This window comes from Labrus mixtus, chromosome 7 (assembly GCF_963584025.1).
Source record: "Labrus mixtus chromosome 7, fLabMix1.1, whole genome shotgun sequence".
In the NCBI taxonomy this organism is placed as follows: Eukaryota; Metazoa; Chordata; class Actinopteri; order Labriformes; family Labridae; genus Labrus; species Labrus mixtus.
This window is the reverse complement of record NC_083618.1, coordinates 11,005,200-11,029,770: the sequence shown is the minus strand read 5'-3', so window position 1 is coordinate 11,029,770 and position 24,571 is coordinate 11,005,200. Positions and strand designations below refer to the sequence as shown.

The 24,571-nt window shown below is 40.5% G+C and overlaps 3 protein-coding genes across 3 annotated transcripts; 2 read left to right on the top strand and 1 right to left on the bottom strand.

The window, feature by feature from the left end:
• Positions 1-393: 393 nt before the first annotated feature.
• rad54l2 (RAD54 like 2) lies at positions 394-13,212 on the top strand. Its single transcript, XM_061042871.1, has 22 exons — positions 394-533; positions 2,228-2,418; positions 3,052-3,373; positions 3,471-3,607; positions 3,719-3,859; positions 3,958-4,190; positions 4,298-4,480; positions 4,590-4,723; positions 4,808-5,004; positions 5,109-5,451; positions 5,542-5,719; positions 5,842-6,072; positions 6,295-6,413; positions 6,700-6,818; positions 7,228-7,327; positions 7,423-7,628; positions 7,894-8,063; positions 8,177-8,373; positions 8,577-8,761; positions 8,913-9,002; positions 9,237-9,329; positions 9,663-13,212. Exons 2-22 carry the CDS (start codon positions 2,280-2,282, stop codon positions 10,664-10,666), a joined length of 4,521 nt encoding a protein of 1,506 aa, XP_060898854.1. The 5' UTR covers positions 394-533; positions 2,228-2,279; the 3' UTR covers positions 10,667-13,212.
• A 777-nt stretch (positions 13,213-13,989) lies between these two features.
• On the bottom strand, positions 13,990-16,177 carry LOC132977942 (transmembrane reductase CYB561D2). Its single transcript, XM_061042870.1, has 3 exons — positions 15,806-16,177; positions 15,658-15,695; positions 13,990-15,318 (listed from the first exon to the last, which is right to left on the bottom strand). Exons 1-3 carry the CDS (start codon positions 15,936-15,938, stop codon positions 14,815-14,817), a joined length of 675 nt encoding a protein of 224 aa, XP_060898853.1. The 5' UTR covers positions 15,939-16,177; the 3' UTR covers positions 13,990-14,814.
• Positions 16,178-19,368: 3,191 nt separating this feature from the next.
• Positions 19,369-24,296, top strand: rassf1 (Ras association domain family member 1). Its single transcript, XM_061042868.1, has 6 exons — positions 19,369-19,935; positions 21,022-21,146; positions 22,371-22,475; positions 23,136-23,424; positions 23,504-23,619; positions 23,706-24,296. Exons 1-6 carry the CDS (start codon positions 19,617-19,619, stop codon positions 23,853-23,855), a joined length of 1,104 nt encoding a protein of 367 aa, XP_060898851.1. The 5' UTR covers positions 19,369-19,616; the 3' UTR covers positions 23,856-24,296.
• The last annotated feature ends 275 nt before the right edge of the window (positions 24,297-24,571 follow it).

Below are 24,571 nucleotides of genomic sequence, written 5' to 3'. Positions count from 1 at the left end.
AACAATGGATAACAAATAGGGAGGGGAATAATAAGTGTACTCCTACTTTAAGAAATATTTGGGAAATTTAACGAATTCAAATTGCACTATAAAGAAATAGTAAATGTAGTTGTGCACATACATGTGCGTGTCTTCTTTCCTTTCTACTTTTTAGTTTTCTGTTTCTCTCACATTCCTTATAAAACTAGAGGTGGCTGAGCAGTCCTAGTAGTAGGCTATAACATAAGTAGTAGTAGAAGTAATAGTAGTATTAGTAGTAGTAAGAAGTAGGTAGTAGTTCGTATAAGTAGTAGTAGTAGTTAATAATGGTGGTGGTGGTCATTATCATAAAATTACATCGTTGCCGGGCTTTTTCACTTCCGGAACCTTAGTTGTAGCCGGTCCTACGGGGACGGTATTTATGGTTACACTGGAAAAAAAATTGGAAATTACTAACGTTTATCCGATCATTTTAATCGTAACTGGACCAATAAATGATCGATAGTTGTATGCACACGGAGGTTTTTGAAGACTAAAGTGTAGCTGCTTACGAGGTAAGCACCAACCATCGAGTTTATCGTCTTACCTTGCCGAGAGTGTTAGCCTTGTATGAATACAGGCTAGCATTAGCTACTTGAACGCAACACCTACACAATGTAAGATTGTTATCTTTCCGTAGCAGCCAAACAACTGGTGGCAGAAATCGTTGTTCTTTTTCCGACCCAAGTAACAACCAGCCATCCTGCATTTCTACCACTTGTGGATAATGAAAAAAAAAAATCAAATGTAGTGGTGTTAGCGTTTGTATTCGCGTTTATTGTTGTGTAATTATCTGCAGATTCGGTCCTGGAATCAATGATATTAGTGTGTCTTTGACTAGTTAGTACCAGTGTGAACCTATGAGACACTAAAACGAGATGCCAGATATTATGTAAACTAACAAAACAACGACAGATGTGTTGCAGGGGTAGCTCACTGCTACTTGCTAGCTGCCTCCATCCTTGTCTTGAAAGCCTTTAGGTGCAATCCTGATCAAGGGTTCATTATGTACAAAGTGAAGTTTCGATAGGAAAAATTACCATCAGGTAATAGAAGAGAATAGAATGACTTTATTGATCCTAAACTGGGAAATTGTGGCGTTACAGCAGCAGGTTATCCAAACACACAATATGAGTAAAAAACACAATGTTAGCAAATCTAAACACAATATAATATTAAATACAAAGTAAATAAGTACTAAAAATATCAAAACTAAGAATGTGAATACATACAACCAGGATTTAACTAAGCATTACTAGTCTTAAATAGGAAGATTAAATATGGAAGATTAAATGTAAATGTGCAAAAACAGAGTAGTAAATGGACAGTATTGACATAAGTTAAAGTTCATGAGTGTAGACATATAATAAGCAGAAACTATACAATATAACGGCGAGTAGACAGACAGATGAAGTGAACATGAGTGCAGGGATAACTTGTAAATTTACAGAACAAATTACAGTATGGAGAGACAGATATTATCCTTTAAATAAGGAATTCTTTGACTATCATGTTCTGATATAGATGGCTAGTATTTAACTACTGTGAACATCATGTAGGATAATAGTCTGTCATTTGGATAGACCACATAAAGGACTGCCTCTAAACAATGTAACTGAAACATTGTTATGTATTTGTCTTTTTTAATATATGTTCGTTAGCAACTGGTCTGTCCATACGTGGAGACCATGACAAAGTTAAACCCGTCAGAGTCATTATTCATGCTGAGTCTTTATTCTTGTTTGCATGTTAGCAGCACTGAAGTAGCCTTCCGTCCTCTGAGAACCAGTATTAACATTATTTTGTTTTATTTTCTGTCCAAGTCTGAAACATGTAGATCAGCAGATCGGTTGAAATGCTCTTGCTTTATGATCTTTAATGGATAGTCGTTTGCATTACACTTACTTTATTTTGACCTGAAATTAGATTATGATAAGGCTTTGCGGAGAACTGGTCTAAAAGGCCATGAAACAGTCCACAAGTTGAGATTGATGTAAAAATAGTCTCTTTATTAAGACATGAAGTGCCCACAGTGCAAAAAAAGTTACACCGTTGTGAAACAGACCCAACTACAAAAAGTCAAATAATTTGCATTTTTACAGTTGATTATCAGTGCAACCATGTGTGAATTACAAACCCCAAAGCTTGCTGTAAGGTGTCATCAGATAACATACATCATTGTAATATATGTGATGTTTTCATATATCAGGGCTCCTGATGAAGGTGTGCAGGTAATACTGTGAAAGCCTTTGTAAGACGCCATGTCTGAAGAGGCGATGTCAGACAGTGACCTGGAGCCCAGCCTTAACAGTGAAGATGAGGATTTGGAAAATGAAGAAGAGGAGGACATGGAGGAAGATGAGGATGACAATGATGGGGATGATGAAGAAGATAGTCTTGGTGAGTAACATATTAACTACTGTCTGTGTTGCAGTTTATTGTGTTTACCAGCAGTGATTCATTTACAACCACCTGAGAACAGGAAGAAGATTGGATAGGATAGGATAGGATAGGATAGGATAATACTTTATTGATCCCCAGAGGGGAAATTCGGGTGTTACAGCAGCACAGACAAGAAGCTCGAAAATACAAAATACACATTAAACAGAATAAATAAAAAATAAAATAAAATAAAAATAAAAATAAAAATAAGAATAAAATATAAAATAAAATAAAATAAAAATAAAAAAAATAAAAAAAATAAAAAATAAAAAACAAGGGGTATATACAAGTACAAAATGAATGAATGAATGAATGAATGAAGTTAGCAGGGGGGAATTGAGAATTGAGACAGTATTTACAGAGAATGACAAGATAAAGTGACTGTGATTAAAGTGACTCTGTGTGATAAATAGCAGCAAGGATTGTTGTGTTGTAAAATATGAACATAGCTGCACTTCAAGACTTGCATCGGTAGTCTGTATTTATAGGTCATTTAGGAGGATATGTAATAGTATGTTAATATCAGACGTCATTGCCTGTCATCTTGTAATTTGAGGCATTTCAGATAAACACTCTCTACTCCTTCTCAAGAACGACCTGCAAGTGCCCAGAGCAAGGAAGATGCAGCCCAGGATGGCCAAGACTCCGCCTCAACTACCTCCGGAGAGCCATCCTCGGAGCCGGCATCCTGTCCATCTTCCCGGCCTCCCTCCAGGCCTCCCTCTGGACCTGCCTCCAGACCTGCCTCTCGCTCTCAACCTCCAGGCAGCCCAGAAACGTTGAGCCCGAGCAAGAAACCCTCCAGCAAATCAAAGAAGCAAAAAGCCTCTAAATCAACCAAATCTTCAAAGTCTTCAAAAGGCTCCAAACCTTCTAAGCCTTCTAAACCTGTACACATGAGGAAGAATATCAGGTACGTTGATCTACTTTTTTCCCCCCCTAGCAGGTAAAAACATCATGTATTCTGAAGAAGTTTGTATTTAAACTGAACTTTTTCCTTATGCTTACAGAAAGCTGCTGAAAGAGGATCAGCTGGAGGCTGGGACCAAGGCGGCTCAACAAGAGGAGATGGAGAGGCGGAAACGTCTGGAGCAGCAGCGGAAGGACTTCCCTACACCTGCCCCAGCTGTCCCAGAGTCCCAGCTTGGTGATTACCCCTCTTTCTTTGAAGCCACATCTTTTCACTCATGTATGATTTTTACTTTTTTTGAGTATTTGATATCCTTATTTTCCACTAACCTTCCCATGTCTCAAACAGTGGACACTGCGTCACTTTTAGGAGAAGTATCTCACTTGGTCCCGGCTCTCCTGAGCAAGCAGGATGTGATCTGTCTGGACAGCAGCGGCGATGAAGATGAAGAAGGGGAAGCCAAGCTGCCTGCGCTTGCCATTAGAGATGGTGAGTTCTAAATGTGTTAAACTATGTAGATTCCAGACTGTATGCGTAATGAGCATGTTGTCACACACACAGTGTTTTCTTCTCCTGTTATGACGCAGATGTAATTGAGCTGAGCTCTGGGGATGAAGATGCCCTGCAGATAAGCAGCGAGTCTGCCGACGAGGATGCTGACGGCACTGCAGGCTCACAGGAGAGCAGCGGGGCGCACATCAACGACACCCAGAATATGCCTGACGCCCAGGGTCGCGTGCTGGTTAATATCAATCACCCTGCAGAGGAGAAAGACATTTACCTCGCTCCACAGTTGGCCAAGGCAGTAAAACCTCACCAGGTATTCACATAATCACACCCTCCCTTAAACTCTGCTAAATGGAAACCCTCACTAACAAACAGCCTCGCTGGTTCACCTAAAAACATTTGTTTTCTTATTTTTTTAAGATCGGGGGAATCCGGTTTCTCTATGATAACCTCATCGAATCACTGGATCGGTATAAGTCCAGCAGCGGGTTTGGCTGCATCCTGGCTCACAGCATGGGTTTGGGAAAAACTTTGCAGGTGATATCTTTCATCGACATCCTACTGAGGAATACGGAGGCTCACACTGTGCTGGCCATCGTTCCTGTGAGTAATCAGAGTTTATACAGACTGAGCACATATTCATGTTCTTTAAAGCTTTTTTTTGGTTTTTATTGAGTGAAATCTTTGCTTTATTTTAATTTTTTTTTAAAAGGTGAACACACTTCAGAACTGGTTGACAGAGTTTAACCTCTGGCTCCCTCCGCAAGAAGCTCTTTCCCCGGACAATGACCCCGTATTTGTCGCAGGCCGCACATTCAAAGTTCACATCCTCAACGATGAGCACAAGTAGGTTCCATGCTGTGTATTCTTTAATGTGACGTTTTGGTTAACAAACGTTTCGACTAATCCCCCTCACTGTATGACCTGCAGAACCACCTTAGCCAGGGCCAAGGTGGTGGAGGACTGGTCCAAAGGGGGAGGGGTGCTGCTGATGGGTTACGAGATGTACCGCCTGCTCTCCATGAAGAAGAGCTTTGTAATGGGCAAGAAGAGGAAATCAAAGAAGCCCGCAGGACCAATCATCATCGACCTGGACGAAGAAGATAGACAACAGGAGCTCATGAGAGGTCAGAGAATGTCAGAAGCACATAAAAACAAACAAATGCACACATGATGTACCTTTTTTCTATTTTTTTTAACACCTTTTCCTTTTATTATTTAATCTCCATAGGTATAGAAAAATCCATAGCACGGCCCGGCCCAGATGTGGTGATATGTGACGAGGGTCATCGCATTAAGAACTACCATGCCAGCACATCACAGGCTCTGAAGAACATCCGCTCCCGGCGCAGAGTGGTCCTGACAGGTTACCCCCTGCAGAACAATCTGATCGAATACTGGTGCATGGTGGACTTTGTCAGGCCCGACTTTTTAGGCACGCGGCAGGAGTTCAGCAACATGTTCGAGCGTCCCATCCTCAACGGGCAGTGTGTGGACAGCACACCGCAGGATGTGCGCTTGATGCGCTACCGCAGCCACGTGCTACACAGCCTGCTGGAGGGGTTCGTTCAGAGGTAAAAACGGATTTCTGACTCTGCAGGGCTTAGAAACCGCTCGTCCATCCCGGATGCTGCTTACCTGTCTTTGTCTTTTCTTGCTTAAAGACGAGGTCATGATGTGCTACGAGACCAGCTTCCAACCAAGGAGGAGCATGTGATCTTGGTGCGGCTTTCTCCCATTCAGAGGGCTCTCTATTCTGAGTTTATGAAACGCTTTCGAGAAGCAGGGAACACCGGCTGGCTTGGTCTTAACCCACTCAAAGCCTTCTGTGTATGCTGTAAGGTGAGACTGTTTTCCCTGCTGTTAGGTCAGAACGGCAGCTCAATCTTCTCTTTCCACAGACAACTGTTAAAAAGTGCTTCTAGCGCATTTTCTTTGATTATGAAAGCTTCTTATTCCGACAGATATGGAATCACCCAGATGTTCTCTTCGAGGCCCTTCAGAAGGAGAGCCAGGCCAACGAGCAGGACCTGGACCTGGATGACATCACTTCGGCTAGTAACCCACGCTGTCCTGCACCGGGTGCTGGCCTCAAGGCCAAAGTAGCCGACTCCAGCAACAGCAAAGTCAACAACGTTGTTCCACAACTCAATCACTCCCAGGAAAGAGCCAATCAAGTCATCACGTATGAATGGGTATGTCATGACAACAGCTGATGCGGAACTATTTCTCTGCAGATTTTTCTCTTTGTTTTCAAGCTCAAGCACCTTTAAGTAAAGCTTCAAACTCTGAAATAGTGCAGGTAGATGTGCTAGACCAACATGTAATCTTTGTATTCATGTGAGTATATGAGTTTGTTGTTACTTTTTTCCACTTGCTTTCATCTAACAGCCTTTCCTTCTATGTCTATGTCTCAGGCAAAGGACATCATGTCAAACTACCAGATGGGAGTTCTGGAGAACTCTGCCAAGATGGTTCTGCTCTTCTATTTGATTGATGAGAGTGTGAGAAGAAGAGACAAGATTTTGGTGTTTAGGTAAAGTCCTCTGCTCCAGCGTACGCAACATTAAACACAAATCCAGCATTAAGCAGCTTAGAGCAGAGATGGGACGAGTTAGCTAATTAATCTGATTTATTATGAGCTTTCTGAGATTTTTACAAGCTGTTGGAAATTAATATTTTAATCCTTTTTACAAGGTTTTCATTTTTACTTTTCCAGGTTAGGGTTTTAAGCTTGAGTTTCAAAGTGAAACCTTTTGCGAAAGCACAGCTCACTCCTTGTTCTCACTCCTTATTATCTCTTTGTCCTGTTTACCCTCTAGTCAAAGCTTGTCCACCCTGTCAGTCATTGAGGACTTCTTATCAAAGAGAGCCATGCCGCCAGGTATCGCCTCCTCCGACGCCCAGAGCCAAAACTGGGTTCGCAACCTCAATTACTACAGTGAGTCATCCAATCTGTGCTCTCCCCCAAACACAACCGCAAAGAGAGCGGTCATCACACTGAAAACTCAAAGCTGTGATGGACTTTATTGATTTTTTTTCTGAACTCTAATTTCTCAAGCTTTCCCATATCATCCTTTATTAGGGCGTGTTCAAAGTTGGGAGAAATCTTTTTTTTTTTTTTTTTTTTTTATTAAATTTTGTCAAAGATGTTTAAGACTTTTGTTTCATACATAGTATACGGTTATGCTCTGTGACTGGATGGTTTAGATTCACACATGTTACTGATCTCCAAAGATGCTTTGACCCTGTTAAACGTATCTTTATTATTTAGTGAAACATGTTAAAGTCATCCACATGTTGTGTTCAAGTTAAGAAAGTGTTAACATTAGTTGTCTGTCTCTGTAAAGGGCTGGATGGGAGTACATCTGCCTCAGAGAGAGAGAGACTAATCAATCAGTTTAACGACCCAGAGAACACTGCAACATGGGTCTTCCTTCTTTCTACGAGGTTCGTTCTTTACTCTATACTTTTACAAATATGTTTCACACTCCCTGGAGACATTGACAAGAAGTTGCAGTGAACATCTGCTTTGTTCCTTTCAGAGCGGGCTGCTTGGGGGTGAATCTGATCGGGGCTAACCGCGTTGTTGTGTTTGATGCCTCCTGGAACCCGTGCCACGACGCCCAAGCTGTGTGCAGAGTGTACCGCTATGGTCAGAGGAAACCCTGCTACATTTATCGCCTGGTCTGTGATTTCACCCTGGAGAAAAAGATTTATGACAGACAAGTCTCCAAACAGGGAATGTCTGGTAAGAGATTTGCTTGGACCAGATGTTTGTTAAATATTCCATTTACAGGGTAGTTCATTATCCATTTTGATCCACCATCCTAGCTATAAACACACTCCGATTTAATGTGAGCAGTTAAAAACATGTAACTGAATGATATTAAGCCTTAAAATGGTGTGTGTGTGTGTGTGTGTGTGTGTGTGTGTGTGTGTGTGTGTGTGTGTGTGTGTGTGTGTGTGTGTGTGTGTGTGTGTGTGTGTGTGTGTGTGTGTGTGTGTGTGTGTAGACCGTGTTGTTGATGACCTAAACCCGGTGCTGAACTTCACTCGTAAAGAAGTGGAGTCGCTGCTGCACTTTGTGGAGGATGAACCTGACAACCACTCTCTGACCTCTAATGAAGAATTTGAAGAGGTGATGCTCAAAGCCTGTCAGTATCACCCACACCTCATCACCAAGGTACAGCACTATCATTGATATGTATGAGCCTTGACTCATTTTCTATAAGTTTGGTTAACCTACTTGAAACAGAGATTCTGGTAATAAATTATCTTTTTCATTTGCTTTATTAGCAACCTTTCCATCACGAGTCACTGCTGGTGGATCGTAAGGAGTCTAAACTAACCAAGGCAGAGAAGAGAGCGGCCAAGAAGAGCTATGAGGACGAGAAACGAGCGTCTGTGCCCTACACACGCACATCGTATGCCCCCTATTACCCAAACAGTGACCAGGCGCTCACAAACATACCAGCATTCAACCAGCGTGGCTGGTGTGTTTCATTCTGCATGCTTTGCATTGCTTTTAAATGTCTCATTTAATTGTTTGCTAAGTGATGCTAGTAATCTAATATTGTTCACTAGTTAAACTCCTCAGCTACAACCTTAAACTAATCTGCAGTGTATGATATCTTAAAAAGTATTTTCTAAGAGATTTCCTGGACATGACTGACGAGATGATTATTCATATTTTTAGGCGTCCCATGGTGCGGCCTGATGACAAGCCTGTGGCAAGTGTCAGGCCCATCCAGTCAACTCCGATCCCCATGATGCCTCGCCAGGTTGGCATGGGCATTGGTGGCTCCGGCTCTGCAGGCAGCCTGCCCGTTAACTTCCTACAGAAAGCTGGAGTTTATGTGCAGAGGATCGTCACCACCACTGGTAATGTGTATATCGAATATTTTTCAATACTTGAATTAATAGAGTATCACACCACCAACAAAATGTTGCATGTTTTGATTAATTATGAATTATTATTCATTATGAATTGTCCCATGTGTTATACCTCCAACCATCTGGTCTGTATCTACAGATATTGTAATCCCGGGCGCAAACAGCACAACAGATGTGCAAGCACGAATCAGTGCAGGAGAGAGCATCCATGTGATCAGAGGATCTAAAGGTAGAAACAACTACAGGACAGTTGCTCCCTGCTTTCAAATCATTTCGACTTACTATGTAAGATAAGATAAAGATAAGATATACTTTATTCATCCCAGCAGGGAAATTTAGGTGTTCCAGCAGCCAGCATACAAACACACAACACAACACATATATACATACATATCCCACCCACACAAAAAAACATGAGCCCACAATACAGTTTGCGTCACTTGATTTGGTTTCTCTAACACAGGTACATACATAAGGACCAATGATGGAAGAATATTTGCTATTCGATCTGGAAAGATCAGTAGAGCAGTAGGTGGGGGCTCTGCAGCTCAAAGAGGTAGGAGTTCACATTTCCTATTTTGGTTCATGTAACATCATAGCTTTGGTACAATACAAACAGGATACATAAAGTTAGGTTTACACATCATGAAAGGTACTCTACATTAATGTTGTTTCATGTCTTCTGTGGGTCTGTATTTATTTATTTTTTAGCATGAAGCACATTAAGGAGGCACTGCTTATCACTCCTGATATGATGTATTAGTTTCTATTAGTACTTGTAAATGAAAGTACATATCTGGCTTAATCCAGTATGAACATATAGAGAATAAATTATCCCAAAGCAGAGCAGATGAACTGACATTTCATGACCGTGTTTCCTCCTCCACAGGCATGCAAGACTCCCTGATCCATCCCATCAGTAATGGCTGCTCTTCCCCTGTGGATCAACGGCAGCTTTCCCCAAACAGGGAGCAGCGGTCCTCCTCTCCCCTGAGCTCCGAGATCCTCCGAGAGATCAGCCGCTACACGTCATCCACAGGTGACGCCAACATGGGGTTGCATTCGCCTTCTGACATGTCGGCCACACCAGCAGATGACGGTGGAAGCTCCCAAAACATTCAGGCCGGAGATGTCAGCCGGCAGCTCGGTGACGACCTCCTGAGCTCGGCTTTAGAGATGCGTGGCAGCAAACGCAGGAGTACTGAAGGCCAGAGAAACACACAAACGGGGGGCAAACGCAATGCTGCGGCACGTTTTCCTGGCCTGTCAATGAGCTCCAGTGGGCTCAGTTTCCCTCCTGTGGGTTTGAACTCCTCCTCCTTATTGGGAAACCTAGGGCACATGGGTCACCCTCTTCTGATGGGTGGTAGCAGTGGATCATCATTCCTTCAAACCCCAGGACAAACTCTGACTGATTTACAGACCATGTTCCCCTCTGCAGGCTCAGACCTGTTGAGACAGTCCTCCCCAGGGAACGGACACCTCCCCAGCCCCTCCTCTTCCTCTCTGCCCACAGCTTTCTCTTCTGCCTCCACCACCATACCCATGTCATCATCACCGTCAGCGGCAACTTCTTCCTCCATGGTGTCGGGTTCTCTACCTCCGTACTTGATGAACCCCAACATGGCGGGCCTGCTTTCGTCAGGCTTCCCCCTCAACTACAGCCAGTCTCTGCTCTCAGAGCCCAGTATGTTCTCCAACCCCTTACTCTCGGGGTCAGGGGGATTCCAGGCGCCGAACTCCAGCTCTACCGCGTCACGTTTCCTCTCCCATTTCAACAATCCCACTTCCAGCCTGTTGGGGGCGGCTCTCAGCCAGCCAGACAGACATCAGAGCACGGAGAATGGCGGCAGCAGTTCTGATGATGACGTCATAGAGGTGACAGGACAGTAGAGACCTAAATAGGCAGTTTCACACATAAGGTTGGGATCTTGATTCTGAAATAAGACTAAACTTTTCAGGAAATACAAATCGATTTTAACCACGAACACATACATTTAAATTGGAAAACATTTATACAAATGATATGCGTTCGGTCTTTCTGTTAAACTGGCAATTTAAAATAGTTTCATTATGCCATCTTATCTTTAGTGGAACAAACGGCATTCCCATTCCTTGTGCTCTCATTAAATTTGATAAACGCTCAATCCCCCACACTGACATCAGTTTGTAACTTTGAGGACTTCATCAAGTCAGAGTTACAAAATCATCCTCATCCTGCTGGATATTCTAGACTTGTTCACCTGGAGAATCAGCGTAGTGGGAACAAACCTCTGACATGCAGGGGGGCCAAGGGGGTTTCCTCTGAATCAAAGTGAAATAATGTGATTAAAAATCAGCTTTGTGTTGGATCGTCTGATGACAAAACGCTGTGAAACAGTAGAGTGCAAACCAAAATGTCTGTTGCCGTTACACTTTCTGAACGCTAAATGACTTGTTCTTTTCTTCAGCAGTCTTTCTTTTGGAGTTAACAGAACTGGACAGCTACACACACCACAGTGAAGTAACAGCTGCTACTGAACGTGCTGTTGATATTTGTACAAAAAAAAAATATTTCCCTCAAAGCTTTCCTTTGACAGAAATGTTAGGCTTTCGGGGCATATTTTAGTCTTTAGTGATTTGATAGACATCGTAGCATCCTGTTGAAAGAATATTATGCGTCATACTATAAAGTGGTCATGTCGATACTTTGTAAATAGCAGTTATCATTGTTTATATTTCAAGTCGATACTGTGCAGTGTGTAGACTTTAGCTGTAGGGAGATGGCTCATTATTACAGTGACTATCCTGATGATGAATAAGCCCTTGTTTTGATGCTTGGACACAAAGTTTTGTTCAACTTTCTAATTTCCGTTTTTTTTTTTTTTTTTTTTTTTCTTCTCTGGTTTTGTTTGTTTTTTAAACTAAAAATGAATGTACTTTCATGTTAGCCTTGGATACCACAGGGGCAGGGACATGGATTTGGACTGTGTTCTTTGATTTTTGGCCTTAAATATAAATACACATAGGGGTCTTGAGTCTTAGCATTTATCCTAAGTACTTTCTTTCTTTTACAAAACTGTTGGAAGAACTACTGAGCATTTAGACATTCAGTGTTTCACTTAAAAAAACAAAAAAAAAAAACAAGTTGAAGGCAGAATCAGCATTGTGACTAAAAGCACCAAGTGACAGCAAAAGTAGCTTGAAACTGTCCTTTTCTGTTGCTAGCTCATGAGCAAACTCGTTCTGTTGCAGTTCTGTAGAGTAGTGTTCCCATCATGTGTGGATATCTCATCACTCAGACACCTCACAAGTAGGTTTTTTTTTTTTGGGATTCTTCCTTTCAGAACATCGCAGCGAACAAACACAACCTGAACTGTAGAAAACGATGCACTTAACACCGCCTTAGTGGATGAAACCTTCAGTCAGTGTAGCCACAAACCATTCAACCATTAAACACCTTATTACAACAACCTGTGACTGCGGCAGAGCCAGGTCAAGAAGTGTGGTGGCCTTACAGAACTGACTGTGCCGTTGTGTGGTAGCTTTTAACGGAGGTGTGTCTCTTAAAGCAGTGCACACGTTAGTATCTTCTCTCAGTAGTCTCAGTCGGTGTGAGTTGCCATGCTTTAGAGAGTTTAGGTGTTTGCTGTTCTCCGTAGCCTTGTGTTTCTGTGTTGTGATGACACCTCAAGGTATGTAGATGTTAGGAAAGTCTCTTTCCCTGAAAAAAGCAAGTCACATTGCTTATTAGCCCTTTAGATAATCATGGAGAACCTGAGAACACAGGTCATCCCCTATAAGGTTACATTTTTTTGTAGAAAATGTTTTCTTGTGGGCACCTTTTTCTCCAACCATGCTGAGTACTTTCCCTTTTTTTTCTTTTCTTTTTTGATTTGCTACTGGCTCCTTCCCTGTTGTTGGATGTTTCATTTCTATCTTTAAGGAAACTCAGCATGTTCAGGTGAATTGTGATTTTCTTCAGACTTGGAAGTTGGAGTTGTTACGTTGAAAAGGATCAAATCTGCGTTTGAACTGTACAAGGTACATTACAACACCATGTCTTTATTCTCAGTCTTCTCTATCCATTGGAAACATTTTGCATATGAATCTTGGGAATCATCAGTCTGTAAAAATGCCTGTCTGCCTGTTCCTGTCAGTTATATGCATTTTTATGTTTCATGCTTCTTTTATGTTTTTTATAACTTCTTATCGGGGTCTACTCACTTGGCAGTCGTTTCTCTTATTTCAATGTAAGTGTCTGAAATGTATTTATTTATGATGGAAAATATATTGTTTTTGTAATGACATCTTTTTTTACCTTTTTCGTTCAGTTTGACCCATTGATGGCTGATCCAGTAAGACTTTTTCGTACATGCTGCCTAGATCGGAGCAGAATAAGACTGTGTTATCTATGTTATTTTAACAATAAAACACTCTATTACTGCAGTGTGAATCAATTACAAAAGCTTTTCATGTTACTATTATCTAAAGTTTTATTCAAACAGGTGGCTGAACAAATCAGAGGCAGCATATGATCAGAAGGAAGGAAAATAAGCCACCTGAGATACAACAACTCAACATGATCAGGAACCCAGGAAACATTTGGACATTGGAGGTCATGTTTAAGCTGCAATAATCGTATGCCCCTCTCTTCGGCTCAAATAACTCTTTTAAGCCCCTTTAACCAAATTATACATTTCATTTGGTTACTTGTTAGACATGCACACACACACACACACACACACACACACACTGTCTTACTTGTAAACATTTATTGGCAAAACTTTGGTATTAAAACCTTTATCAGGCAAACAGTTTGTTAAAATGGGGCGGGGCAACTTCAATAGAAAGTGGCTACAAGCCTGCAAACAGTCATCATAACGTCAGATGTAAATCAGTGAATCAATAAATACACAACAAATATCGGCTTCCTGTCAGAGGACACATACCAAAAAGCTTCCTAAAACTTAATGGGGTTATTTTAAATCAACTGTCAGTTAATGATTTTAAGTCAGGGGGACACAAAAGGTATAATAAATACATTTGAAACAGAAAAAAAGGAACATCAGTAGATCAAGGGTGCTGCCAGGAATTTTGGTCCCCAAGAAAAATTAAAATATAATATTGAAAATACATTAACTACTGTTCTAATATGTGTAAGGCCTCTATCGGGCATGGGCCCTTCCTGCACTGGGACAGATAGCCTGCAGTTAAAGGCATTACAAACAACAACATTGAAATAATCAGTCTTTATTCTGATATTATTGTTTGCTTTGGTCACAAAGAGGCATCACTATTCATTTCAGTCTGATTCATAACCCCATAAAAACCTATTTACAGGGGCTTCAAATAAGTGACATCATCATGCAATCATCAGGTTTATATTATATTACCAAATGCAGCTCTAACCCTTGAATTTCATTGCAATTTGATGATTTATTAATTTGTTTGCCTTAATTCAGTCAAGATTTTACCAATTAAGCCTAAGAAATGTCTTAGAGGTTACAGCCATGCTGCTTCAAGGGACATTGCAGCTGGATTTATGAACAACAACTCTTGGATGAAAGCTAAGAATATAACATGTAAACATGCTGATGTCTAGCAGGTGAAATATTTCTCATGTTGTAATCTGCATGCTAAATCTGCATATTCCCCCAAAACACAAAGTAGAGTGGAGGCTGAATGGTTTATCATTCATTTCACGTTTTGGTCATAATGTACTTCAGCATCGCTTGAATAATCAGAATCCACAGAAGAAAGACAAAAATGTGCAATATACCTGAAAGTGTGAAATAATGAATGATCATGTGATCACCAAATTCCTGCAATAAAATAATAAATACAGGACACCCTCACTCAGTGACCTCAGTGAGATCTTCAGTATGATTGTTATGTAAAGAAAAATATATTTTTTAACTTAAATAACATTTTAATTATCTCATCTCTCATATTACTACTGTGCAAATGCATCCAATGCATGTGCCTTTAATAGTTAAATCTCGTTGGCAAGCCTTGCATCTTGTGATTTTCTTGTATAAGTGTTGAAATGGTGTCTTCTCTCAGGACTGAAACCTTTTCTTAGCCATGTAGGCAGTGGTGACTTGGTTCATCATAACAAGGGCAGTGAGGGCGGGGCACAGTGCTGACAGGTACCAGGTGTATCCGCTCACAGATGCAGTGAACCAGGCAGAGCAGAGACCGAGCAGCAGGCTGGCACTGCCCAGCAGGTACGTGACCAGTCCAGATGCTGCGTGGTAGCGTTTGAGTTTGGCCAGGGACCAGCCTTTGGCCAGAGAGTGGAAGATGAGAGGCACAGCTGCCAAAGACTGAAGTCCCACCACACACACTGTGATCAGCCCCAGAAAACCATGCCATGAGGTGAAGTGGGGTTTATCATTCAAGTGCTTGTTGTAAAAGATGGCTGCAAGGCCCAGGACTGCACAAGACACACAGATGCACTGCAGAATCCAGTGAACACGGCCTTTGGTTTTGTGTGGCAAACTTTTTATGGGGGAGCCACGAGGCGAGAAGAGGAGTATTGCTTCTGTCATGAATAAGGAGAACTGGTGGAAAAGAGAGAGAACATAAATTGGGCTGTCAGTTTTCTTGAATTCTTGGTTAATCCTTTGGTCTAACATGTATCATGTGTGAGACCATTCCATTTTTTAAAAGCCAAAATCTACATATTCAAATTTGAAGTTTAACACTAGTACAAGATAAATTTTGGCTTTTGATTTGATTTTATTTTTGTAAATGGCTTTAATTCCAATCACTTTTCAAAATAGTTGCTACTTAAATTTCTGTTGACAAAGAAAGATATTGACAGATTATAACTTGGATGGTTTGATTGAGTTGAATTCAGACTGTACTGCAGAAAGATTTATTTGAAACATCAAACTTACTGCTAGTGTCATTAAGAATGGGTGCCAGGAAAACAAACCTAAAACAAAACACATAAACGAGGAAAATTAAAAAAAAAACACTAAAAAAAAAAATGATATAACAGGAAGCCCAGTGACATTAAGATCTTTGAACTTTGGTAACACTCACTTGTGCCCGGTCGGGACAGAACAGTAATGAAAACAGTGAACACGATGCACATCAGGTGGGTGAGAGATGCGGAAACTGTTCTGGTAAAACCGTAAACCCAGTGCTCAGGTTCAGTCTCTTTGCTGTGAACCATGTTAAAGCCAATAAATGAACACCAGCCTCTCACCTACAGTGAACTCGAAGAATCATGCAAACAGACCCGGAAGTGATGAACGGAAACCCCTCGAGGCTAAGATTTTTAGACTGTAAATCAAAAGACGGATCTTATTTTAAACAGAAAGACACATTAACGAATCCCAGTCTCATACCAGTCTCATACCAGTTAGTTTAAGCAAAATCATTTCTGTTATCAAGCTGTTCAATATAACGGGGAGGAAAGCAAGACTTCCGGTTGTTCTTTTCAAAATAAAGTGTTATTTAACCAGTCCACCACATAGACTAAAGGAAAGCATAAACAGCACAAGAGCTACCTCGAAGTAAAGCCAAAAGATGTAGAGCTCCCCCTACTGACTGGCTGCAGTTAAGGTCATAATCTCCCGCCCCCTCCATGTTAACAGAACGGACATGAGGTTTACAAAATTGTTTTTATTAACTTCAATATTTTCTCAAATATGTTTTCTGTCATTTTTTCATTCATTCTTATCATGCTGATGAATGCTCAAATGATAATTTTCTGAGAAGTTTTTTGTTGTTGTTATGGGTTATCTTTTTTGATTACTGTAGGGGCCCATTTGTCTGGGAAAATGCAGCATTTACATATGTTATATTATGATAAATGCCTTGTGATCAATTTGGCTTTTTGCCGTGTTTTTTTTGCAGCGTGTAGGCCTACATCGATTAAGGCAATTTCAACCAGTTTACCAATGTTTTCATTATAAGCTTTTACTTTGAAACAAGAATAAACGGATATGGTCTCTGCTTATTTTTGTGATGGTTATACTCCTACTCCTCGATGACGTGGACACCTCCCAGTAACATTTCCCACATATATTTAAAAAGGAGGGGGGGGTATTTTCTGGCTGAATCCAGTTTGTGTCGTCAGGTTTAAAGGTTGTTTTGACAGATGCTGTGATTAGTTAGAGTTGCATTAACCAATTTAAGGTAAAAACCACGCTCAACGTTTGCAGTGAGTGTAAAATGTGTTGGGTGCATGTTGTTGGTTGAAGCCAGTCGCAGGTTAAGTGATGTCTCAGACTAATACCAACCATTCCATAGTCAAGAACTCAGTGGACACTCACTGGTCAGCTGATCATTGGTTATTGTGCTCCAATTACTCTGTACTAAGCTTGTGACTGTGCAGGATCACCACAAACTGAGCACGCAGGCAGCATGCAAGAAAACAACATGTTCATTCAGGAAATCCCTCTCTCCCTCTGTGTCTATCTCTCTCTGTCTAAAATCAGTTTCACAGTCAATTTAGATCTTTATTTTGCAGGGAAATCAGACTTGCAGGGTTCCTGATGTGATGTTGACACTAAAATATAACAATCAAAGTGAGACATCTTCAATCAATATCTTTAATTAGGTTAGGTGTTTTGCTATAAAATATGAACAATTTGGAAAAGATGATTCATTGTTTTACATGTAGGCTATCTAACAAGTACTTTATATTACAGCCAGAAGAATAATCCAAGAAGTATTCAGTGCAAGCGAATTGCATTATTACTAAAGCCTAAAATCTTAAATCAACATTTACCTAAGGGGCTTTAGTGGCATGGCAAATATGACCACTATGTCCTTCCCGTGAGATCTTGTCTCCCCATAATAAAACTAGGTTGAAAGATTGTCCTGACATGGTTTTTAGGCCTGATTGTAATGTATTAATAATTGTGTTCAAACAAACCCTAATATCGATGTTAATCAATATTTTATAAATCCAGTGCTAACATTTTGTTTTGCATTGTTTTTCTTTAATTATTCTTTGCATTTTTAAAATTATGCATATTCTTATGATCAAAAAACTATGTGAAAGTGTTAAAAGATCACCTTCAACTGAACTTCATGCATTCATTAACTCGACTTTAGAAATGCAATAATTGCCATTACATTCTTCATGTCTGGTGAATAGTTAGGGAGTTATATCATTGGTTACTATTGAGGTAGGCTACATTTTTAGTGGTAGAGGGGATTCCTCCCGTGGAGCCTCCCACAGGATGCTCCAACACACACACGGGATTAAACGGTAATCCCACGGTCACAAAGTGCATGCGCGGACAGGAGTGCGTGTTTGCTGCGAGTGGCAGTTCTCTGGTAATACAAACTACAAAGTGACTGTCACTCTCCAAACGTCGTTCACAACACGTGCGGTGGAAGAGTTGAGCGAGGTAAGGTTTTGTTTTTGTTACCGGTTTTTCGGTCATTGAAGATACTTTCGGGTGTCACATCCAATAAGCGTGTCGTCCCGTTTCAGACAGGATTAAACCGGGCTGTCCCGTTACAGACTGAACTGCTTTTGCAACAAATGACAAATTAAGGAACCGATTGGATTTTTAGATCATCAAGCCAATAATGCTAAGATTTATCCTACGTGAAAACAAATGACTATAAATCCTTTAAAATATGCATGGACGGTCCCGGTTACAGTGTGTTCTTGTTGCCCTGCGTGGATAAATCGCCGTGTGGTGACCCAGTTGGCAGATACTGCCCCGGGTTGTTCATATTCAAGTCACAATGGAGCACCATGGGAAAACGAATGGAGCCAAGTTTCTGAAGTACCTTTTAAAGGATTTACAGGTCTACAGTCCATAAAATTGGGTTTTCTGTCATGAAGTGTTTGTGGATATGTCAGTCCCTGCTACAGCTAGTCCATCTTTCACCAGCAGTGTGGAAGTATTTAGGTTCTTCATTTAACTGGAATGAATACCACTTTGTGAAAATGCACATAAAATGAACATTTCCAGCAGTATGACCCTTGATAGCATTTTATCAAATATTTTTAAAGGGATTAATATCACACATTCATTTCTAGGCCAAGGATTACATGCAAGCAGAATTTTAGTAGGATGTTGTGAAGCCCATTGTACTGAGACACTTCTGTGTAGTCTGAACTACAATATGCCGTCATATTTTATCAAATGAAAACAAACATAAATGTATAGGTCGAATTGTATAACAAAATGAAATCAGTCTACTAAAGTCAACTAAAAGACTGCCTCACATCTGCACCTGAAAGTGTTCTACTGTTTTTGTTTATTCTTTATTGTATGTTAAGGCTTCAGTTGATTTGTATGTCCGTCTTGTGGCCAGTAGATTCTGAATATATATGTTTTAAGTTTCTGAACAAATTCCTATAGGCCAACTTCTGTGTTTATATTTTGGAGGATGTTCTTCTAAACGATGAAATATGCGGTTTCTCAAACAGAAAAGCAGTTTAAATTGTCAGACAGGATTTCACGGATTAAAGGAAACATTTTGACCCACATTTTATTATAATCGTATGATTCCTGCCACCAGTTATTAAAGGTTAATCTTTTGTTTTCCTGTTTGCAAAGCTCATTCCATGCAGCAGCATGCTCATTGATTTTATGATGTTTATTATTCTTAACACGTTATTTTAAACTGAGCCATAAATATAAATGTTTTTTTTTACTGCCTTGCAGGTGCTAAGAACTTATGGGTCACCTCTTCTTCTGCACACCACACCTTTCTGTAGGGAGACTGAATCAGAACTCTGACCTGCTGCCTTTCGGCCCAAACTGTGTACATTTCACTATAGAGACTGACCTCCTCATCAGGAATGCATGTATGATCAAGATGTTTGTTCTCCCATCTGGATGCACATATTGCTAACTCATGGACAGCGAAGGCTTACATGACATGCCAGCGTGTGTATCACAGGATGTCTAAATGTGAGCTGATCGAGCTTAAGGACCTCAGTATAAATGATTCCATCGAGCTGGCTGCTCCTGCAGTCCGCAAAGCCCCGTCTCCTGTAAACCCGACTCAGACGGGTCACTTCCACGTCGTGCGCCTGGTCGGAGAAAATGTCAGCATCGAGACACCCCGCTGTCAAACAGGAGAGGCTGGAGTGGGTCATGACTTTCAGCCTTGCAGTTACACTCATCTCACCTGGTGTGACCTGTGTGGAGAATTCATCTGGGGGCTTTATCAGCAAAGTGTGCGCTGCGCAAGTGAGTTCAAACTCCCAAGTAGTCCCACAGAGAAAATAATTTACCCCTTGGGAAGGTTGTTCAGTTCTGATACAATAACACAACGTTTATTTAAGTTAAAGCTTCTTAGGTAGTTTTTATATCGTTACGAAACATACTTTAAGTAATGCTGATGCAGAATGAGAAGAATGATTACTTCTATCTACTTTGAATGTCTGTAAACACTGCCACAGCAGGTTTCAGGCATGGACATTAACATCACATAGTGGAAATTATTCACAGTGAGTGAAACAGTCGACTGATAAAAGAAAGCAGGGTGATTTTCTTTTTGGTCAGCAGATACTATTTTACAGGACAAGATCAACAAAGAAAAAAGCTCAGCGCCAAAATACAAACAAACTCTTAAGTTCCTCACATTTTTTTCCCATGACTCTGACCTAAAAGCAATTACACCTGACCAGCCACCAAATATTCATCTGACACACTGACACACAGTATCAGTCTTGAATCATCATGTTTTGTAAAATGGCTTAAAAAATGGTCACACCATTGTGGTTCACAATAGCAGGTGTTTCTATAAACCAGCAACCTTTCAAGAAATGATCCAAAATGTCCTAAATTTAAACTTAAGCGGTGGAAGTACTAAAGAAGTACTCAAATACTCAAATCCGCTCTGTAACCATATAAAATAAATTAAAAACTTACATCCATTCAAACAGCATTGAGCCTTGTTTTAGGTTTTCACTTTCCATTCTCACTTGAGTTCAGGATGCTCTTGTTATTTTTCCATTCCTGAGAAACTTTAACGCATGGTTTTTTTCTAATCTGTAGGAAGTTCTGGTAAGCTTCATGTTCGTACAAAGTTCCTGGGAATGTATTTGTCTGTCTCTATCATTTGACGTCAGGAGGCGTTTCCTCCAATTTACCCCAAAATTGAAAAGCTGTTTCACTTTATAAACAAAACAAAAACAATTATTAACATCCCAGTAAATGTCAAACAGCACTCATTTTGATGTTGTACCAAGAAACCATTCGGCATTTCAAACCAAAGTAGTCCACACAACAAGCGTTGACCTACTAATGGTGAGCACTCTCTGTTCCCCTCAGACTGCAGTTATACTTGTCACTACCGCTGCCGACCATTCATCCAGCTGGACTGCAGCACAGATGGACGTTTATTAACAAGCCAAGAAGATTTCTCTGTTGACTCCATCGAGACTGACACAAATGTGGTGAGGACTAAGGCTACACACACACATTTGATCAACACACATTTGTTGTTAAAGCTGGGCTCATACAGTGGGCTAGTGTGTTATATATAAAATAGCTAATTGAAAGATACTTTTCTGCGTTAAAGTACATCCGAAATTCTAATTTGACTGTAAAAAAAAACATTCAACCTTTATAAAAAGAAAATAAAGTGTACTTTATCACACTATACACTATGCTTTTATTGTGTAGGTGTGCACGTCACAGCAGATGGATGCTACTTGAATGTCCACTGGTATCCAAATGGTATTAGTGTGCCATATGTGCTCAAAGATACTGGTTTTATTACCGCCTCATTGTCGAGGCATCTATACAGAAAGTCATTTCGGAGAGAGCTGAGGGAAGGGATGACTTAACAACTTCACAATAAAACAGCTGTCTTTATTTCAGAACCACAACATTTGCAACAACAGATGTCCGTGGAACCAGCTCAGGTTAACTAAAAATGAAGGATTCCTTTACCTATTTTTCAGCATCTGCTTCCATATTTGACATATTCTGAACTTTGAAGCCCGAAATGATTGTGTCACTAACCGAGTGTAAAATGTGCCAGAACACAAAAGTAAATGAAGCTACTAGTGGAGCTTCTTTATTGTCAATTATTTAAGAAAAGAAAATACATTTAATCCTAATAAATGAACCAAAAATAACCAGAAAATTGGGTGAAAGTTTTGCTCTTATGATAATTCGAGAAGATCTCTCAGTGAGTGGGCCGGCCTTTTGACATCTTTGTCAGGTTTTATGGTCAGGGAGGGGCAAATGGAAATGTTGAGGTCAAAAGAGCCCAAAGTCTTCAGTAGGCAGATAACCCCAAACACATGAGAGATACACAAGAAATGTGGATATTTTCTGATCAAACTTGAGAAATTTTTCTTGGGTTTTTGGGATCTACAAAAAAGGAGATTACCAGGACTTTTTGCATTCTTACCTACTTGAACCTAAAGATGACGAGGGGGAGCACTAAAAGGGACACGTTGTGCAGTAAAGAGGACAGCAGCTCAGAGCAGGAACAATATTTTACTGCATATGCGTCTTTCTTTCAGAAAGGCAGTAAATATGGGGTGAGGCTATAGTATTTTATGGATTTGGTTCATTCAGTCAAATCATGTATTTTTCTGTTCCTACAACTTCCATCTCTGTCATCATGTAGCGTATCTGATGTACTGTGCGGCTCTTTTCTCTTTCAGGATGAGCCGATCGATTGGGCTAAGCAGAAGTTGTCTGTTAGTGAGATTCAACACAAGATTAAGGAGTACAACGCACGGATCAACAGCAATCTCTACATGGTGGTTGTAAGTGATTAGTACACTTCTTTTATCTGAACATTTAATCAACCAAAAAAATAAGTGAGACAACAGGAGTTCTGGTATCCCTTAAACCACCGGTGCTCATGGAAGGGAAAACTTTTTTAAAAAAGGGGACAAGGACTAAAGACCAAAAACCATTAGTATAAATAATCCAGGTACTGGCCCTCAGGATGGTTGGAAAATATGAAAGGCCTTTAATTCAATGGGCTAAAACATTAAAATAAAAAAATACCAACGCGTATCGGCTTGCGCCTTCTTCAGGGTGCAGTTTAATCAAGCATACTTTGTACTCTGTTTTTAATTTCATTATATCAGTATATAATACTTCACAGACAAAAAGGAAAAAGCTCCGCACACTGTTCAGCTCCCAATAGGCAATTTTATTTAACACACTAAAAACTCTGAGGATCTAGAAGATCTTGTTGATGGAAACATTGCCCTGGTTAAATTAAATCGCCCATTGGGAGCTGAACAGTGTGCACTTAGTACATTTTTTGTCATGCATCTGTATGCATTTTGCCTGGATGTGCACACACTAGTTTTTTCTTTTGTTTTCTCTTACATAGTTCTTGGCAGACATTGTTGTTATTACATGAGACTGCTTGACTCATTGATTTTTACGAGATAATTCTGTCCTCCATGCAGAATAAAGACGGGTCTTACACTGGTTTTATCAAGGTCCACTTTCAGTTGGTCCGCCCCATCTCCCTCCCTCCTCGCCAGAGCCTAAGCTCCACGCAGGACGAAGAGGAGCAGAGTGGATGGTTGAAAAGGCGGACTTCTTTCTACCTCCCCAAAGACACTGCCAAGCACCTGCATATAAGCTCCCACACACGTGTAAGGGAAGTGATCGAGGCATTGCTCAACAAGTTCACCGTGGTGGACAACCCAGCCAAGTTTGCCCTGTTTGAACGCACTGAGAAACAAAGTCAAGGTACAGTCCTCAGTAATGCTAAGAAAAAAACTTAAATTTTTGTTTATTATGCTAAAATACTTAGTTTAACTTCTTTCAGTGTACATGCGTAAACTGTCTGATGAAGAGTGCCCCCTGTACCTGCGCTTGTGTGCTGGCCCCAGTGAAAAAGTCTTGAGTCTGGTTTTGAAAGAGAATGAGACCGGAGAAGTCAATGTAAGTTTTAAACAAACTTTACAATATATGAAAAGTCCCTGCCACATGTGCTACTGCTTTTAATGTAAAATTACTCTGCTCCACAGTGGGATGCTTTTAGTTTCCCTGAGCTGTGCAACTTTCTGCGAATCCTGCAGCGGGAGGAAGAGGAACATGTGCGGCAGATTGTGAAGCGCCACGCTCTTGCTCGAGACATGATGAAGCAGGCGATGGCGAGGATTACCACTCCTGGTTGACTTTTGGCTATTCAGCTCTTCTGCATAAACATGAAGAACAGCATTATGTATTGAATCATTGATCAGGGATGTAAAAGGGAAGGAAAGAGCTCTGACAATGAAATGTTGTTTAAGAAGCAGGGATACTACTGTTACAATTATAGGGACGCGTGTCACGGGATAGACCCTGCTAATTCTGTGCAAGCAGAGCAACTGAATGGGGATGAAAAAAATGTTTATCATGAAAGCAATTGGATGCAGCTCCCTGTTGAAACACATGCTGCTTGATATGAATATTTATAGTTTTATTATAGGCCATTTTTGTAGTTCTGGTCATTTATCAGGGAATATCTGGCTTCATTTATATAATGTCTTTAAATGTTTGCACTTTAATGAACCTGTGAAATTGGATTTAAAACTATTTCTGTTATCTAGTTACCTAATAAACTGATGACAATATAATTCAATGTTGCATTTGTTTTATTCATATGGAGATCTAATTTTTTCAGACAGTCCATGGTTTACACCAGCCGTGTTAGCAGGAATTCTGGGCCCCATGAAAAGATATCCCTGTGGGACCCAACACAGCCCAAGCCAACCCCACACAATTACTATACCCAACACCTCCATTGCACTTTTGTTCTTTTAAAGAATGAAGGTAAACTTTCAGGCAGGGGTGGAGAGGAACTTTCCTTCCAAACTGTTTTCCTTGCAGTTGCATTCTCTTTCTGTGCACT